The 18,549-nt window shown below is 51.3% G+C and overlaps 1 protein-coding gene across 2 annotated transcripts in view; it reads left to right on the top strand.

The window, feature by feature from the left end:
• The window catches only part of PHIP (pleckstrin homology domain interacting protein), a 2,101,228-nt gene that overhangs the window by 203,982 nt on the left and 1,878,697 nt on the right, over positions 1 to 18,549 (top strand). For both annotated transcript variants that reach the window (XM_069606291.1, XM_069606290.1), the window contains exons 11-12: positions 9,833 to 9,933; positions 10,031 to 10,071. In XM_069606291.1, coding sequence (XP_069462392.1) covers positions 9,833 to 9,933; positions 10,031 to 10,071 — 142 coding nt within the window. The remainder of the gene's footprint in view (positions 1 to 9,832; positions 9,934 to 10,030; positions 10,072 to 18,549) is intronic.

The following is an 18,549-nucleotide window of genomic DNA, read 5'->3' as shown; positions in this document are numbered from 1 at the left end:
CAGGGTAACTATGGCAGGTGGTCAAGACTAAGTCTCAGGAGGGGCGAGGGTGACTGAAGGACCTCAATGAGCACACAGAGCGAGGACACTTACAAATTACTCCAGACTGGGATTATATCAAAAATATAGACACATTTATTACAAGGCCTTTGCAACATGGACCATAGTAAAAGAATCCCAGTAACACTACGTAAACCAATACATCACACTCAATACTATATATATATATTTCTGAGGCTTGTGGAATCTGCTTAGATCACATGCTGTGCATAGGCCGACATCTAGTGGAAGCTGCGGAGTATTACAGTTTGTTTTTCGAAAGTCGAAAATGGGCGTCGACACAGGCGTGCCAGTAATACTATCCCTAGTGTGACGTCCACTGTACCCAAGATCCCTCACGCGTGTAGGATCCTCAGATTGTTTTTTTCCGCCATACTGGTCGGAAGCATCTTGCGGAGTTCCCTGGCCTTAGCCATACTTTTGCTGTTATTATAATTTTAATTCTTATTCATTCCCTTCCCCACCCCAACGTCGACCCTCAACCTCGGTAGGCCGCTGGCCTCGGCCCGGGCCTAGTAGGCCGCTGGCCTCGGCCCTTACAAGTAGGGAGAGTGGGGGGTGGTGCATACTCTTCACTCTTGATATATAGTTACATTTATATATATTCCTACACTTAGCAGCCCGCTGCCTTAAGGTGCGTATGGAGGGTACCCCTTTTCAATTCTGCCCCAAGTGCAATCGCAAATACCCTTGGGTCGACAGGCACGCCACGTGCAATCTCTGCTTGCCGAGGGATCACCCCGAAGCGAACTGCAGAGCGTGTAGTAGGTTTAAACCTAAGACACTTAAGGACCGTTCGACAAAGCGTTGGGCCCACCACGCCAGGCAGGAGGCCATGGCAGCGGAGGGCGCCTTCAGCGATGGCAGCGACGCCGTACTTTCGGACGGCGAGGGCATTACGGCGTCGAAAGACAGCCGACGAGCGCAGGTCCCCGACCTCGGAAGGTCGTCCGGCAAGGCGGCTATGGGGAAGACCCCCGGCGACGCAAGCGCTACACACCTAACACACACTAAACACACTAAGACCAACCGGACCTCGACGACGTCGACTTCCCGGAAAGAGGCACAAAAAGAACGGTCCGACTCGGTGTCCTCTGGGCGCTCTCGATCGAGATCGCCTCACGACGCAAGGCAATCATCCACTCTTGCCAAGAGTGCCTCGCTACACACACTAACGGAAGTTCGATCGTCGGGAGACGAAGACGACTTCCACCCCCAGGCCGCGCTCCAAGATACCGAGACCGCGGTTAACATCAGTGAGGCCCCACGCCCGAAGCACACAGATACCTCTCCAGACCCTCGACGCCAGGCGTCGAAAGTCTCTGGGGCCCCCAAGGGACAGGGAAAACATTTTTCCACGCACGGAGAAGGGGGGAAACAGCGGAAAGCACAGCCTTCCACCCCTGTAAAGCCTAAGCAGACAAGCAAACACAAGTCTACCCTTGAAAATAAATCACCTGCTAAAGTAATACCCTGTTCCAGGGAATGGTCCAGTGAAGACATAGACAGGGTTATGTCTAGGATGTCTTCCTTGGCTGATTTTTATGATAAGAACCCAGAACACTTTCTTTCATATAACCCTCAAGGGGCCACACCCTCAGGCTCCTCCGATCCTATCCCGCTAAGTAAAGAGCCCCGGGTCGAAAGACCTGAACCCTTCAAGGTTCAGCCTTACTCCACTCCATATTCTACTCCACTCCCCAGTTATCAGGGACAAGTTTTCCCTGAAGAGGACCAGGAGTTTGCATTTATGGAAGAACAAACCGGGACAGATTACTATGCAGAGGATGAGGACCTGGAGGAGGGAGAAGATGAGCAGGAAATTTACAGAGTAGATTCCCCAGTACAAAGCGAAGCCCCAGTTACTGACTCTCCAGTTGATAACCAGCCCCTCCTTAACGAGGTTCTCGCTCGAGCAGCGGAACACTTCCACATCGACACCCACGGTGTACAGGAAGAAAGGGACTTCGCGGAGGAGTTTGTAGGAGAGAGAAGACCGGTCGCTCAGACCATCCCTATCCTCAAATCCATCCAACGAAGAATAGATCCTTCCCTGGTGAATCCTAACCTCACCAGAGCTGTCAACCCCAGAATTGAAAAGATTTTCCGGGCAGCCCAGTCTGACCCTCTGTATATAAAGGGACATCTTAAACCAGATTCCCTAGTGGTGACCAACACTAGAAAGAGGGCTGGCACGCCCTTATCTTCATCAGAAGCTCCTCCCGACAAGGAGAGCAAAAAACTTTACGGGTTTGGCAGAAAGGTAGCCTCAACGTCCGCCTACCAAGCAAGGATTGCGAATTCCACCACCCTGTTGGCTAGTTACAATTGCCATCAATGGGAAGAAGTCGCGGCGCTCATTGCCTCTGCTCCAGAACCGTTAAAGGGCCAGCTGGCTCGGATCTCGGCAGAGGGGAGAGCCGTGTCTGGTTGCATTTTAAAAGCAACTTTCGACGCCGCTGACAACGCAGGGAGATTGATAGCAGAAGGTACTGTTATCAAGAGACATGCGTGGTTACGGCAGTCGGGATTCAAGACAGAAACCCAGGCTTCTTTAATAGACAAGCCAGTGGAACCCGACCTATTGTTTGGGAAAGCGGTCGAAGACGCACTTAAAAATGCCAAAGATGAATATGAGACTCTCAAATCCCTTGGCCAGCTTACCAACAAACCCCCTAACCAGAGGGGGAACAATAATTTTCGTCGCCCACGCGGCCAAAATTCACAAAGAGGCAACTATGCCCAGGGACAAGGTACACAATGGAATAACAACCAGCAGTCTACCCAGAGTTACGGCAGGGGTAACAAGAGAGGTCGTGGAAGAGGCAGAGGCAGCCCCAACAAGGGCGGGGGCACGCCTCCACCAAAACAGTGACGCTCAGTTCAGGGTCCCTTGCCACGCAACCCCAGTAGGGGGACGCATTTCCACCTTCACCCAGGCTTGGGAAGGGATCACCTCAGACAGATGGGTGCTGTCAACAGTATCCGCAGGATATTGTATAGAACTACTGCAGCGTCCCCGGAATCATCCTCCACGACAAAGAGTGCACTCCCTAGAGCATCAAAGGATCCTTCTCGAGGAGATCGCCATTCTGCTAGAAAAGGACGCGATAGAACTCGTCCCAGGACACCAGGTAAACAAGGGTATCTATTCAACTTACTTCCTTGTGCCAAAGAAAGATTTGACAATGCGCCCAGTATTGGACTTACGGCCTGCCAACAAATATGTCAAGCCCCAAAAATTCCGTATGACCACGCTACAAGAGGTAATCCCCCTCCTAAAAAAGGGGGATTACATGGCAACCTTGGATATGAAAGATGCTTATTTTCATATTTCCATGCTCCCAGCGCACAAAAAGTACTTGCGCTTCAAGGTGGACAGTCGCCACTACCAATTCAAGGTACTGCCCTTCGGGATAGCTTCAGCACCAAGGGTATTCACCAAGGTACTGGCGGTGGCGGCTGCACACCTACGCAGGGAAGCAATCCCGGTGTACCCTTATCTGGACGACTGGCTCATAACGGGGGAAACCCCAGGAATTTGCAGGTCAAACATTCAGAGGACTATCGACCTCCTCCACGAATTAGGCTTCTCCATCAACGAGAAAAAGTCAAGTCTGGTGCCAAGCACCTCAAAACAGTTTCTAGGAGCTATCCTAGATACTCAGAAAGGATTGACCTTCCCTTCGGAAGAGAGAATTCGGAATATACTTCTGCAAATTCCGCATTATCAGTCAGGTCAACAGATAACAGTACGCAAAGCTATGCGGTTACTGGGCATGATGGCGTCATGCATTTACCTGGTCCCCCACGCGCGTCTGCGCATGCGTCCCATGCAGGAATGGTTGGCGAAACAGTGGTCTCAGGCAAGTGGTCATTGGGACGATCTAGTGGTCGTTTCGCCAACACTCGTACAGAGCCTACACTGGTGGACAAGAGAGAATCTCGCAAAGGGGAAACCCTTTTACGATCCCGAAGTACAAGCCGTGGTGACTACAGATGCATGCCTGACTGGGTGGGGAGCTCACCATCTCCACCACACAGCTCAGGGTCTCTGGTCTCACTCAGTAGCCAAGAACCACATCAATCTGCTAGAGCTTCTGGCAGTATTCCGAGCGCTAAGGGCGTTCGAGCCCCATCTACTGAACTTGTCGGTGCAGATCAGGACGGACAGCACGACAGCCATGTTCTATCTGAACAAGCAAGGGGGGACTCGTTCGCCAAATCTGTCCAAGCTTGCCCAGAAAATATGGATATGGGCACTCAGACGGAACATCTTCCTGTCATCGCAACATGTTCCAGGGGAGCTCAATTCCCTAGCGGATGCTCTAAGCAGAAACTCCCTCCCAGAAGAACACGAATGGGTCCTTCACAGAGACGTAGTAGAAGATCTCTTCTCTCAGTGGGGTTTCCCCACTATAGACCTATTCGCCACAAGCGAAAACAAACAATGCCCAGGATTTGCATCCAGGTTCCCCCAGCCGGACTCCCAAGGGAATGCCCTGTGGATGAACTGGTCAGGGATGTTTGCGTACGCTTTTCCACCAACTCCTCTCATCAGGAAGGTGGTGTACAAGATGAACAAGGAATCTATGACGCTCATCCTAGTTGCTCCCATGTGGGCGAGACAACCATGGTTTCCACACCTACGCAGGATGGCGGTGTGCGAACCCATCAGACTCCCAGCCTGGTACAACCTACTGTCCCAGCAACAGGGTCAAACAGTGCATCAGGAACCCAACTCTATGAACCTAGCAGCATGGCTCCTGAAGTCATAGAGTTTGGACATCTCAAATTACCACAGAGGTGTATGGACATTCTAAAGGAGTCCAGGAAACCAAATACAAGGCACTGTTACTTTGATAAGTGGAAAAGATTCGTTATCTGGTGCCAGAATAAACAAATCAACCCGGTTGATTGCACTCCTTCCAACGTTGTGACATACATGCTCCACCTGCTGGATGCAGGGTTGGTTTTTAACTCGCTGAAAGTACACCTGGCAGCCCTCTCGGCTTACACCACATCCCATAACAAGGTCTCGTGGTGGAAAGTACCAGTGGTTAAAGCCTTCATGGAAGGAGTAAAGAGACTTCACCCTCCTATTTCGAACCCACCGCCAGGATGGGACCTCAACGTGGTGCTAGCTAAGCTCATGGGACCCCCATTCGAACCCATGCATAAAAGTAGTCTCAAACACCTGACTTATAAAACGGCCTTCTTAGTAGCCATTACCTCCATAAGAAGGGTCAGTGAAATTCAGGCTCTGTCAGTGCAGGATCCTTTCTTTACTATCCACAAGGACAAACTGGTTTTACGCACACACCCTAGGTTCTCACCTAAATTCATATCCAAGTTCCATGTAAACCAGTCCATCGAGCTTCCGGCTTTCTTCCAGAACCCGCAAAGCTCGGCTGAGGTGAAACTACACACCCTAGATGTGCGTAGGGCGGTCCTATACTATGTAAATAAAACCAGACCGCTAAGGAAAACAGATCAACTGTTTGTCTCCGTAGCTACAGGCAGAGAGGGGGATCGCGTCTCTAAGGGCGCTATCTCGAAGTGGATTATCAACTGTATACAGCTGTGTTACTCTCTTTCTGACAAGACTCTGCCTTTTACGCCAAGGGCCCACTCTACTAGAGGCATTGGTGCCACTCTGGCTTTCATTGCAAATGTTCCCCTCGACACCATTTGCAAAGCGGCTACTTGGAGCTCTATTCACACTTTTACTCAGCATTACTGCATTGACACTCATTCCAAGACAGATACACAAGTGGGACAAGCGGTTCTAAGACACCTGTTTGCTCATGACCCTTCTCACATCCCACCTCCTTCTTCTGGTACTGCTCGCTAATCTATGCACAGCATGTGATCTAAGCAGATTCCACAAGCCTCAGAAGGGATACATTACTCACCGTAATCGTATTTCTGATGCTTGTATCTGCTTAGATTCACATGCGACCCACCCTTCCTCCCCTCCGAGAGAAGGCGCATGATTGCTTGTAGTCTTACCTTTTCTGTCTATCTGCTTGGATTATCTGTACTCACGCTACTCCTCATGCTTCCTCATGTCAGAAAAAATACAATCTGAGGATCCTACACGCGTGAGGGATCTTGGGTACAGTGGACGTCACACTAGGGATAGTATTACTGGCACGCCTGTGTCGACGCCCATTTTCGACTTTCGAAAAACAAACTGTAATACTCCGCAGCTTCCACTAGATGTCGGCCTATGCACAGCATGTGAATCTAAGCAGATACAAGCATCAGAAATACGATTACGGTGAGTAATGTATCCCATATATATATATATATATATATATATATATATATATATATATATATATATATATATATATACACACACACACACACCATTGGGGTCTAAAGGGTTAAATGCACGAAATATGTCGACAACCTAGATGGGAAGGAAACGGGCAGTGCAGGCAATCTTTAGGCCCAGTTCAACATCAATAATACACCTAACTAAGAGGCAGTCCAAACCCTACGAAGATAGGAGCCTTGTGCTCAATAATACATGCACGCACTTGTGCCAATGGGCAGGATAGGGTCTCTTCAAAGGTCTCTAGCAGCTCAGAAAGATGGATGAGGCGATGCAGAACAAGTTCCCACTATTCAAGAAGGCCCTTCACTTGAGGCAGTTCGAGAGAGGGATGGAGTCGCTATTTCGCAATAGCTGTGGAAAGGAGAGGGGCCCCCATGGGCCACTCGTGCATAAAAATGGGCTCTTGCGCTAGGGGCCACCGGTTGGGGTAAGGAGTACTCACCAGTCCCCAACGCAAGCAGACCCAAACTTCGCCAGTTCAGTCCACTTCACTGGTTCAAATGCGGCAATAAGGGCGTCTCTGCACCTTTCAGTTCCAGAGATACAGCGAAGATTCCCAAACGGGACAGTGGCGATTTCTCCGCTCCGGGTGGAGGAATCGTCCCAGTTTCACTGCAGCAGGCTTCAGGGGCAAGAGGGTCACAAATGCAGCGAACTTGCATAGGTCGTTGCCGCTGCAGGGCAACACGGTAACCGTGTTTACTCCGGTCCTGGTGCACTCGTCTCACTTCAGACTTCGGTGTGAGGGTGCTGTGTACAGTGCTAGCAGCATACCAAGTTTTCGAGGGCCTCCTCGAAACAGCGGCGGTGACAGCAAAGCAACTGGGTAAACTGGTCAGCCCACTGGTTGGCACAGGGACACTTCCGAGAAAGCTTACTTGCAGGGTTTGATGAAGGTGCCGAGAATAGTTGGTCCCACTATTCCAATGGGTCGAAGCGTCTTTGCAGACCTTCTAGGATGACCAGATGCAGAGGGGTCCCACTGGACAGCGGGCTCAGGGTGCCAAACCTTCCAGCGGGTCACCAGCGGTTCCTCGACTCTGCTTCGTGTTGCAGGATACTTGGCTCCTATCCTTTGTTCGGTGTGAACTCAGGAGATCGACCTGGTAGTGGTGTTTTCAACCTCCTCTTATCCAAAGTTCCCTTTGCACTAAAACGGAGAGGACCCAATGGGAGATCTGCTCACAAACACACACTCCATATGTGGACCAATCACGGACCACGGTGGTCCCAGGCATTCAGGGCACTCCAGACTCTCTGCCACCCAGGATGTGTATTGGGATCAGACATTCCAGCCCACATCCTGGAGGCGCACACAAGGCATGCAGAAGCCTGCAAAAGCATTGGGATTTGCGGGAAAGTGCATGACCAAATAAGGACTGACCCGGGTCGGCTCGACCTGGGGAAGGTGAAGGAGCAAGATGGCCAAAGGACAGGACAAAGAACCTTGTGGCATGGCCATTTTGGGGCCAGGCTGCGACACGCGGTTAACACGGTAGAAAAGGGTTCAAAATAATGCAAAACGATAGCTGCCACCAGTCCTGTCCATGACATATCTGCACAGTTCATAAAAAGTCCAGTGAGAGTTTCTAGGGCCTTTGGAAATGACTAGAGACCCAAGTGTGCTGTATGGTAAGATACATTCCACACTTGTTACATGTTGCACAAAAGCTGCAACATGAGGAAAGGACTAAGGGGAGAAAAAGTCTCTCATTACTGACTGTTTTAAGGGCATGTCAGTTTCGCCATAAAAAGTGAGCGAAAGCCCAGAGGAGTGCAGCTGAAGGCTGTGCTTCTCTGGCAACGTCAGTTAATGGTGTCTAAACAGCAGCAAAATGTTTGGGGGTTGACACATGGAATGAAAATTGCATACAATTTATGAAATCTTTCCTAACAAAATTGCCCTTTTTGACCTTTTTATCTTTGTAGATCCAGCACACCCCATTTTATGTGGAGGGCTGGGGTGTTACCTAAGTAGACCCTTTTACTACTTTCTCATGTAAAACATGTTTGTTGCCCCAGTACTTTAAATGGCGGGTGGAAGTGGTTTACTTTTTTTTACTTTTAAATACCACACACATCTAGGCGCAGCAATCTCTGCCTGCAGCCCTGTACTTTTTCACACAATACAAACAGAAATTCTTTAAGTTAGTTATTCATAGCTTCTACATCTATAGTAGCCTATCGCTCACTAAATATTCCTGTACAAAAGAGACTAACTGTCCCTCAGTTAGATGCAGTCTCCCTAGACAGCGCTGGTGTTAGGTTAGGTGATAGAAATGAGACAAACCCTTCCCTCTCCCACTACTTTACTAGCAACTAAAAACTATCGCACACTGTAGGAAGTGAAATTCATTTTTTTATCCTTCCTCCTTGTGTGTCTTATAAAATTAAAAAAGCAAAATTTTCCTTGTGTATTTCTACTTCCACAAAGAATGTTTTCAGAGTTAATCTGCTAAAAAGAGTGATGTATTTTCACCGAGCTTGCCAACTATCTGTAAGTCTCGGGGGTTCTGGTAATCCCCCTGAACCACTACTTTGGTTGACTGGTTTCAGCTGGATCTCTGTCCGTGTATCCGCTTTCTTCAGGACTTAGCCCCGACATAGCTAGTCAAGGTTTTTGGTTAGAAAAGGTAACATAATGATTTGCGTCTGAGTCTCCGTCTTGTTGCTAGATGAGTTTGTCTCTCTTTCTTTCTTCAATCATCTTATACCCTTAAGGCACTCTAAAAGGGGAAATATAGAAATGGGGAATCATAACTCACTTTTTCTCTATCCATTGAGCAAGAACTTAAATGTTTGTTTTACATACTGGCGTTCTTACCAATGTTTTTCTTCTCTCTCTCTCTCTCTCTCTCTTTGGGTCTTTCAATAGTCACCCAGCTTACATATTCTCCCTACAAATAAATAGAGAAACTGTGTTTGTAGTCTCTTTAAATCTATTTTCTCAGTACATCTATTGGGGTTTCATAACCCCAAGTGGGTAAGTGTGCTATGCTTACCAGTGTATTACCTTGGGCTGATTCGAAAAACTTAATGTGCAATACTATGCAGCTTCCACTAGATGTCGGCCTATGAAAATCATGTGAATCTAAGCAGATACAAGCATCAGAAATAGGATTACGGTGAGTAATATATCCCACCCACACATGAAAATGAACCTTCTGACAAGGGAGTAACCTAGAAGGAGCATTCTGGTTAATGTGTATATGTTGCCATATATGGATCCCATTACTGATTTTGTCCTACCAACGCCTAACTTGCTTTAGTAAGCAAGTTATAATAGCCCGGGTAAATGGCCTTAAAACTGATGCAAGCTGCAAAGATATTATTGGTGAATAATGTTCTTCATTCAAAATGATCTGTTACGCTTAAGCAGAGAGAATATTATTCCGTAACCTAATTCTCTGTTTTTACTCTCCTTAGGTGGAATGTTGTTGGCAACAGGGAGCACAGATCACATCATTAGGGTTTATTTCTTTGGATCAGGTCAGCCTGAGAAGATATCGGAGTTGGAGTTTCATACTGTAAATGATGTTCCGTAACATTTAATCTATGAATCTATTTGAATTATTTTTACTGTTTTGGTTAAATTGTTAAGCTAATAATGGATTTTCTTTGTAGGACAAGGTTGACAGCATTCAATTTTCCAATACGAGTAATCGGTAAGCACAGCAAATTCATGTTTCAGTTTTTCTATAGTAGTTTCCTGACAAATGAGCATCTGAATGTCTGCATCATGTCAGTTTTTGTTTTTGTTTGACTACTTGTTGGGTTAGATGTTCATATGTATGCTAAAACTCTCACCTTTGAGACCCCAAGTACGTTTTGCTTGATTTGTGGATTATTTTTCCTTTTTTTAAATGTGTTTTTATACATTTTGCATAGTAAGTAAAATTACAACACAGCCCCCCATGTATCCTCCAAGTCCTTGCCCCGCCCGCCACCAGAGTGACTGATAAATGATTTCAATATTTTCACAGTGGTCATCATTACCGTATACTATGTCCAATGTCCACAGTCTGTTGGGACAGCACTGTACGTTATAGTCACTTTGAAGATACAACAGCACTTGGCCCCAATCCCGCTGGAACGCATCCTGATCCCCCTTGCAGGTTATACGTTGCCGACTCCATGGCCACAAAGCTCCATTCTTTCAGAAACTACTCCTACTCTGTCAGCGCATGTCTCTGCTTCCATTTCTGTGCTATCACGAGCCATACCGCTATTAAGAGAATGATATATAACCCCTTAATTGTCCCTTGGTCAAGTTTGTTGCACCACAAACCACCCATACATATCCTGTCTAGTTCTTCACAACATGGGAAGATCCCCTTCATCTGAGTCTTTACCCATTGCCAAAAAGGTTGGAGAACTGAACAGTCCCACCAAGTGTGAGCCCAATCTGTTTTTACAGACCTTCCAACACCTCGACGGGACCCCTGGGTACATTTAATGGAGTCTTACTGGTCTATATTGCCACTGTAGCATCATTTTATACCGCATTTCCCTGAGCTGGATGGAGAACATTAGCTTAGGTTTATTACCTTACAGGTACTCCCACCTATCCTGTGAGATTGCGCTGCCCAATGCAGTCTCATCTTTTCATTTACCGCCACTGTGCAGGAGATGGGCTGCCCATTAGATATTTGTGAAGGGATGACCCTGACTGAGATATAATGAACTTCTAAAAGGGGTCAGCTGTCTGCTCGCAGCGGTCCTAATATGTGGGTCTGACTAATGCCTCAACTGATAATAGCTAAGCCGTTCTTCCTCTCGTATCCCCATGTTGTGTTTGCAGGTCTCAAACATCATTTCCTGATCTTGCCTCATGTGCCGCAGCTTCAGGCACCCTGCTTTCCTCCATGCCCGAAAGGACCCCTGATCCAAACCCAGTGAGAATTGCGGGTTGTTGAAGAGGGGGGTGAAAGGGGCTGGGTTAGTGGATAAAGGTCCCTGCACCAACAGAGTCCCAGATATCCGCTACTAGGCCTACAATTTTACTAATATGGACATTTTGTGGTTTTGAGTTTTTCAAGCCATAAAATCCCTGCCATGGGTGTTCCTGCCACAGCCCTGTCCTACCTGGCCACGTTTTATGGGTGCCCCTCCTCCCCCGAGAACCATTCCTGCACCACCTGAAGTTGTGCTGCCTCATAGTACTCCTGAAAATGCAGAAGTCCCAGGCCCCCTTGGTTTCGTAGTGCCGGCAGGGTACTCCCCAATGCGAGGGGGTTAATCTGCCATATATACACCAAGATCATTTTGTGCAGGGATCTAAAGGATTTGGACAGTGGGATTGGAAGTGCCTGGAAGGAATATAGAATCCTCAGCAATACAACCTTTTTTCTTTGCTGTCATCCTCCCTAGCCATGAGACTGTAAGAGTACTCAACTTCTGCAGGTCTGATTTGGTTTTCTGCTAAATCTGTGGGTAGTTGGCTCTGTACAGTTTCCAGCGTGTCTTGGTGATAGTTACTGCCAGGTACGAGATCCCCTCCTGTGCCATTTTACGCTGGGTCCAAGACCAAATCCGCTCCATCTGCTCTGGAAGGACGGATAGATTTAGTATTTTCAATTTTTGCATATTGATTTTGAGACTGGCCACCTTCCCAAAAGACTCGAGCTCCCCTGCAAGTGTGGGGAGTGAATTTTCCAGATGTGCTACCACCATTGTCTATTCTCATCTCTCTACCTACACCTCCAAAGAATTTCTAACGTCCCACCCCCATCCAATCTGGCTTCCGTGCTCTACACTCCACTGAAACTGCTCTCATTTATGTTCTCAACTCTCTCTGCTCTGCCTGTTACAAGCATTCCTCTGTTCTTCTCCTCGACCTCTCTGCTGCCTTTGACACGAGTCAGAGCGGTCTTCTAAGTCCTTTGAGGGTGCCCTGGCGACGGGGGCCCAACAAAAGGGTAAGCACCGCGAGTCCGCGGGCACCGGGAGCGCCAAACGGTCAGGTGCCTTGGCTGCCAGGCAGGGCACATCCTCCCCGGCGCCATCAACCACGAGCCAGCGCTCTGGCTCGGGTAAGAGGAAGTCCGAGAACACGGCGAAGCTTTTAGAGATCTCGAAGATTCCGGCAGAGGGGGAGCGGGGCTCGGACCCTCCCCCCAAGGTGAAGGCCCCAGGCGTCCAGAAGGTGACGATGGCCTTAATTCACCCTGCTAAGACCTCGATTGAGGATGTCGCCACGGCCCTGGCTCACCTGTGGAGGCTACACCAGTGGAGGCGCCCTCAGGACCCAGAGTCTCCCTGCCACCGAGGAGGGAGTTGTCTTTCAGGCCCATTGAGAAGACCCCCACTAAGTCCTCGTTGGAAAAGGTGGGGGAGGGGCGTGTGGCCATCGTGGATACGGACACGACCTCTGAAGAAGAGCTCATCAAAGTCGCGGAAGAGGCCCAGCCCATAGGGAGGGATCCCGACGAGGGCGACGACGAGAGCGACGGTGTCGCCGACGAGGCTCCTCAAGAGCCCTCGCGCCCGTCGTTTCCGGCGCCGCAGGACACCTCGGCGGCCATTTTGTCAGCGATTCAGTCCTTATGCTCGGAGATAAGGACATGGTTGCCCCGTCCCCCGACGGAGGTACCCGAGCCAGACCCGACGGGGGAACCGGAGCCAGGACCTTCGGAGAGTCCACCGCATAAGAGGAGGAGGATGCATCCTATGCCACCTCTCCCACCTCTGCGGCCTGCTCTGCCTTCCCCCCGGTCTACTACCCACGGGGATGATACAGGCACGGACACGGCTACGACAGGTACAGATGACGACGGAGGCGACGACGGGACGTGTCCCCCATCGCCCCCTGCTCGGGCGTCCGCGCCCAACGAGATTGGATCCTTTTATGCCATGATTTCCAGGGCATCCAAGCCTTTTCAGCTCTGCCCAGAAGAAAAGAAGAAAGAAGGGTTCCTTTACCAACGGCGCGAGGGTAAAAGGAAGACGGTCCTCGCCGTACTGCTTCTTGATGACATCTGGGATGAGGGGCTCGCCCTCCTCAAGAACCCTGCCACGGCGCCGGCAAAGAGGGACCGGTACGAGAAGAAGTACCGGGACCCCGACGCTGCCCCCTTGTGCCTTCTGGCACAACCTACCCCGGATTCGGTCGTCTCGGCGGCAGCAAAGAAGAAAGCTGAGGGGGGGCATCAGCCTCGACATCAACTTCCCCGCCGGACGGCGAGGGCAGGAAGTTGGACACGATGGGACGACGGATCATCTCATCTGCAGCGACGACTATCAAGGCGGCCAACGCCCTGGCTATCGTAGCCCGCTACGACAGGGAGTTGTGGTTCAAAATCGCCCCTCTGTTTGACTTCCTTCCCGACGCCAAAAGGGCTGAGGCCCTTGAAATCCTACAGGAGGGGGAGATTGCTTCGGACCACGCCATCACGGTGGCAACGGACATCGCCGACACTGGTTTCCGTCAGTTGGGCAACAGCGTTTGCTTGAGACGAAGAGGATGGCTCAAGGCCATGGATTTCCGCCAGGACGTACAAACCAAGGTTTTGGACATGCCCTTCGACGGGAACAACCTGTTTGGGAAGGCGGTTGATGAGTCCCTTCAGGCCATCAAGACAGACAGAGACTGCCCGGGCACTGGGAGTGCTCCAACAACGACAGCCGTCCTTTCGGAGCTCCGGAGGCAAACAAGGTGCCTCCAAGGGATCCGGCAGTGGCTCCTCCACGTACCGCCAAGCTGCAAGATCTTCGTCCCAGGAAGCCTACAGGGGACGCGGCAAGTCAGGTGGTGCCCGTCGTCGTCGACAGGGAGGTCAAGGAGGCAAGGCTGCCTCCAAACAAGATTGAACCAACCGTGGGGTCGGGCCCCCGCCGAAGCACCCCGGTGGGAGGCCGGCTGGCGAGGTTCGTCAGCGTGTGGGAGTCCATCTCCACCGACCGTTGGGTGCTGGACGCCCTGGCCCAAGGGCACGCCCTCGAGTTTCAGAAGAAGTACCCTCGCGTTCCACCCGTGGCCAGGAAGGAAAATCACGTCCCTCGACTACTGTTGGAAGTAAGGGCGATGCTCAAGAAGGGTGCCATCGAGCTCGTCCCAAAGAGGCTTCAGGGCTCCGGAGTTTACTCAAGGTACTTCCTCGTAAAAAAGAAGACAGGAGGATGGCGCCCCATCCTGGACCTACGATGACTGAACAAGTACATCAAGGCACAGAAGTTCCGTATGGTCACCCTCCAGCACGTGCTGGGACAGCTGGAGGAGGGCGATTTCCTGTCATCATTGGACTTGGAGGACGCGTACTTCCACATCCCCATTCTAAAAAGACACCAAAAGTTCCTCAGGTTCGTGGTCCAAGGGCGGCACTACCAGTTCAAAGCCCTCCTGTTCGGATTGAAGTCGGCACCCAGGCTGTTCACCAAGTGCCTCGCACTGGTGGCGGCGCGGCTGCGCCTACAGGGGATCCACGTCTACCCCTACCTGGACGACTGGCTCATCCGGGCAAGGACAAGGGAGCTCGCCGTGGAGCACACTGCGAAGACCGTCCAGCTGCTCACGGACCTGGGATTCTCCATCTTTCCAAAACCCCACCTGGTTCCGTCGCAATTCGCCCTGTTTCTGGGAGCCAAGCTCGACACAGTGGCGCGGCTGGCCTCGCCGTCGCAGGAAAGGACCAGGACCATTCTGGGCAAAGTGCAGCATCTGCTGGCCACGGACATGGCCAGGGTAAGATCTATCAAGTCCCTCCTCGGGATGATGTCCTCCTGCATTTATCTGGTGCGCCTTTGCAGGCTTTGGATGAGACCCTTACAGGAGTTCCTCGACGCCCGCTGGATCCAGTTGACAGGCAGCTTCGAGGACAGGATCCCTCTCAACGAGACGTTCCGTCAGGCGATCCGGTGGTGGGGTACCCGCTCCCATCTGTCGGCGGGCACGGACTTTCAGACCCCAGCTCACCAGGTGACGACGGACGCCTCCCTGGAAGGTTGGGGAGCACACTTCGGAGATCTTCACTTGAGAGGCCTTTGGCTCCCGGAGAAGTCTCTCCACATCAACATCTTGGCACTCCGCGCGGTGTTCTGGGACCTCAGGTCCTTTCTTCCGTCCCTCAAGGGCAAGGTGGTGAGGATCTTCACCGACAACACCACCACGATGTTCTACATCCGGAAGCAGGGCAGAACCAGGTCCCCGGCCCTATCCAAGGAAGCCCAGGATCTGTGGCATTGGGCGTCGCCCAAGGGATGTTTCTGGTGCCTCTTCATCTGGCAGGAATAAAAAACACGATCGCCGACTCACTCAGTAGGGAGCTGCGCTCGTGCCACGAGTGGGAACTACACCAGGATCAAGTGGATCGACTCTTCTGACGATGGGGCGAACCCCAAATCGATCTCTTCGCGACGGCGACGAATTCCAAGTGCCGGAGGTTCGCCAGCAGGTTCCCCCAGCCGAGGAGCATGGGCGATGCTTTCCCGTTCCCCTGGGACGGCCTATTTCTTTATGCGTTCCCTCCACTGCCGTTGCTGCTCCGGCTCATCAACCAGCTCAAGAGGTCCCGGTGCAGGATGATCCTCGTCGCACCGGCGTGGCCGAGGCAGATCTGGTTCCCAGACCTTCTGGACTTGTCAACGTCCCCACCAGTGAAGCTGCCAACGGACGCAGACTTTCTCTCCAGAGAAGGAGGCGCCATTCTTCACCACAACCCGGAGTCGCTGAACTTGCAGGCCTGGCTCCTGCAGCACTAGAGTTTGGAGGGTACGACATCCCGGCCGACTGCAGAGAGGTTCTTGCAAAGGCCAGGGCGTCCTCAACTCTCAAGTGCTACGGACATAAATGGAAGAGGTTCTCTGTCTGGTGCCGTGCACAAAAGATTAACCCTCTGCGGATTACGGCCCCTCAAGTACTGCCATACCTACTGTCGCTGGCCAAAGCTGGACTGGCTCACGCCTCCATCAATATACATCTGGCTGCAATCTCCCGATATACCAGGACGACGGGACGGGCGTCCTTGTGGTCTCATCGCCTGGTGAAGGAATTTATGAAGGGACTATTCCGATCATTCCCGCCGGTGAAGGCTCCTGCCCCGGCATGGGAGCTTAATGTGGTGCTGACCAAGCTCATGGGGGCCCCATTCGAGCCTATGCATTCGGCACCTTTGAAGTTCCTGTCGTGGAAGACCGCTTTCCTCGTGGCCATCACCTCCGCACGACGAGTGGGAGAGATCCAGGCCCTATCTTGCAAGCCTCAATACTTGACTTTTCATGACACGAGGGTGGTGCTGAGGACACACCCATCCGTTATGCCCAAGGTGCCGTCGGACTTCCACCTCAACGAGCCCTTGGTGTTGCCAGTTTTCTTCCTGTTGCCTTTGTCGCCGGCTGAGAGGACTTTGCACTCGCTGGATGTAGCTAGAGCGCTGAAGTTCTACGTGGACCGCACGAAGAGTTTTCGGAAGACGTCACAACTGTTTGTGAACTTTGGGACTGTGAATCAAGGGAAGTCTCTCTCGAAGACTTCCATTTCCAGATGGCTCTCCGGCTGCATCATGCACTGTCACCAGTTGGCAAACCGACAGCTGCCCGGCCGTCCGAGAGCCCATTCGACCAGAGCGATCGCTGCTACCACGGCGTTCCTGTCTGGTGTCCCCATGCTGGACATCTGCAGGGCTGCGACGTGGAGGTCGACGCACACCTTCACAAGATTCTACTGCGTCGATCGGGACTCCAGGGTCGGCCAAGCAGTGCTGCGCAACCTGTTCGCCTAAGGTGAGCCTGGTGAGGAGGTAAGAGTTGCTTAATGTTGAGCTTTGCCACCTCCCGTGGTTGTGCATGTGTGTACTGCTATGTATTCTCTCATTCATGAGCATGTGAATCCATGCCAGACCCCATGCTGGAGAAGGAACAAGTTACTTACCTGTAACTGTTGTTCTCCAGCATGGGTCTGGCATGGATTCACATGCGAACCCTCCCGCCTACCCCTCTGCGGCTCTTCACTTGGTCATACAGCCACTTTACGTGCTACGAAATCTGAGGATGGCTGCCGGAGGCGGGGCTTAGGGAGAGGGCAGTCATTGGCTAGGGGCAGTATGACCCAGAGACGAGTGATTGGTTACTACTAAGAAAGACAGATCAGAAACGAAACTGATACTGATTTTTTTCTATACCGAGGTTTCCCAGCCTGACGACGGGGAATATTCATGAGCATGTGAATCGATGCCAGACCAATGCTGGAGAACAACAGTTACAGGTAAGTAACTTGTTCCTTCTCCAGCATGGAGTCTGGCATGGATTCACATGCTGATGAATATTCCCCGTCGTCAGGCTGGGAATCCTCGGTAAAGAAAAAATCAGTGTTTCGTTTCTGAACCGTCTTTCTACTAGTAACCAATCACTGGTCTCTGGGTCATACTGCCCCCAGCCAATGACTGCCCTCTTCCTAAACCCCTCCTCTGGCACCCATCTTCAGATTTTTACCGCACATTGAAGTGTTTAGCTCTCAAACTTTTACTGCGTATTGCGTTTTTTCAAGGTGTTTACTCTTATTTTATTGGTCAATTCGAGCCTCAAGCTCCACCGATTCCTCTTCCGATCAACCGGGACCCGTTTTGGAAATTTCTGCACCCCTCAAGGGCGCATTTTCATCAAATTTCACTTCTTGGAGGATTCCGGAAGAACTTTGAGGCTTACCCTGAGTTGTACATGGCCCAGGACAAAGGAGATTTGACGCCTACTGGATCCAAACTGTTTAGCAACTGCCCAGGATGTGGACTGCAGAACGTCTTTAAGGAGGACGAGCACCCCCGGTGCCTCTACTGCCTACACGCCGACAAGTCTCACGTGGAGGACGACTGTGCGTTCTGCAAGAACATGTCTGCCCGGACCAAGAAGGACCATCGTAAACGACTTTCTGACTGGCTGGAGGCAAAGAGCCCAGCAGCAGGTGAGAAGTCCGAGCGGTCTTCTCCGGCGACGGGGGCCCAACAAAAGGCAAAGCTCCGCGGGTACCGGGAGTGCCGTTGGTTCGGGCTCTTTGGCTGCCAGGCAGGGCGCGATGTCACTGACGCCGTCATCCACGAGCCAACGCTCCGGCTCGGTGAAAAGGAAGTCTGAGAACCCAGGTAAGCTTCGGGATAAGCCCTGGTCGATCCCGACTGAGAAAGCCAAGGGGGGGGGGGGGCGATGCGGTGACCCTC

Source organism: Ambystoma mexicanum, chromosome 4p (assembly GCF_040938575.1).
Source record: "Ambystoma mexicanum isolate Mex_15411 chromosome 4p, UKY_AmexF1_1, whole genome shotgun sequence".
Lineage (NCBI taxonomy): Eukaryota > Metazoa > Chordata > Amphibia > Caudata > Ambystomatidae > Ambystoma > Ambystoma mexicanum.
This window is presented reverse-complemented; position numbering and strand designations above follow the sequence as displayed.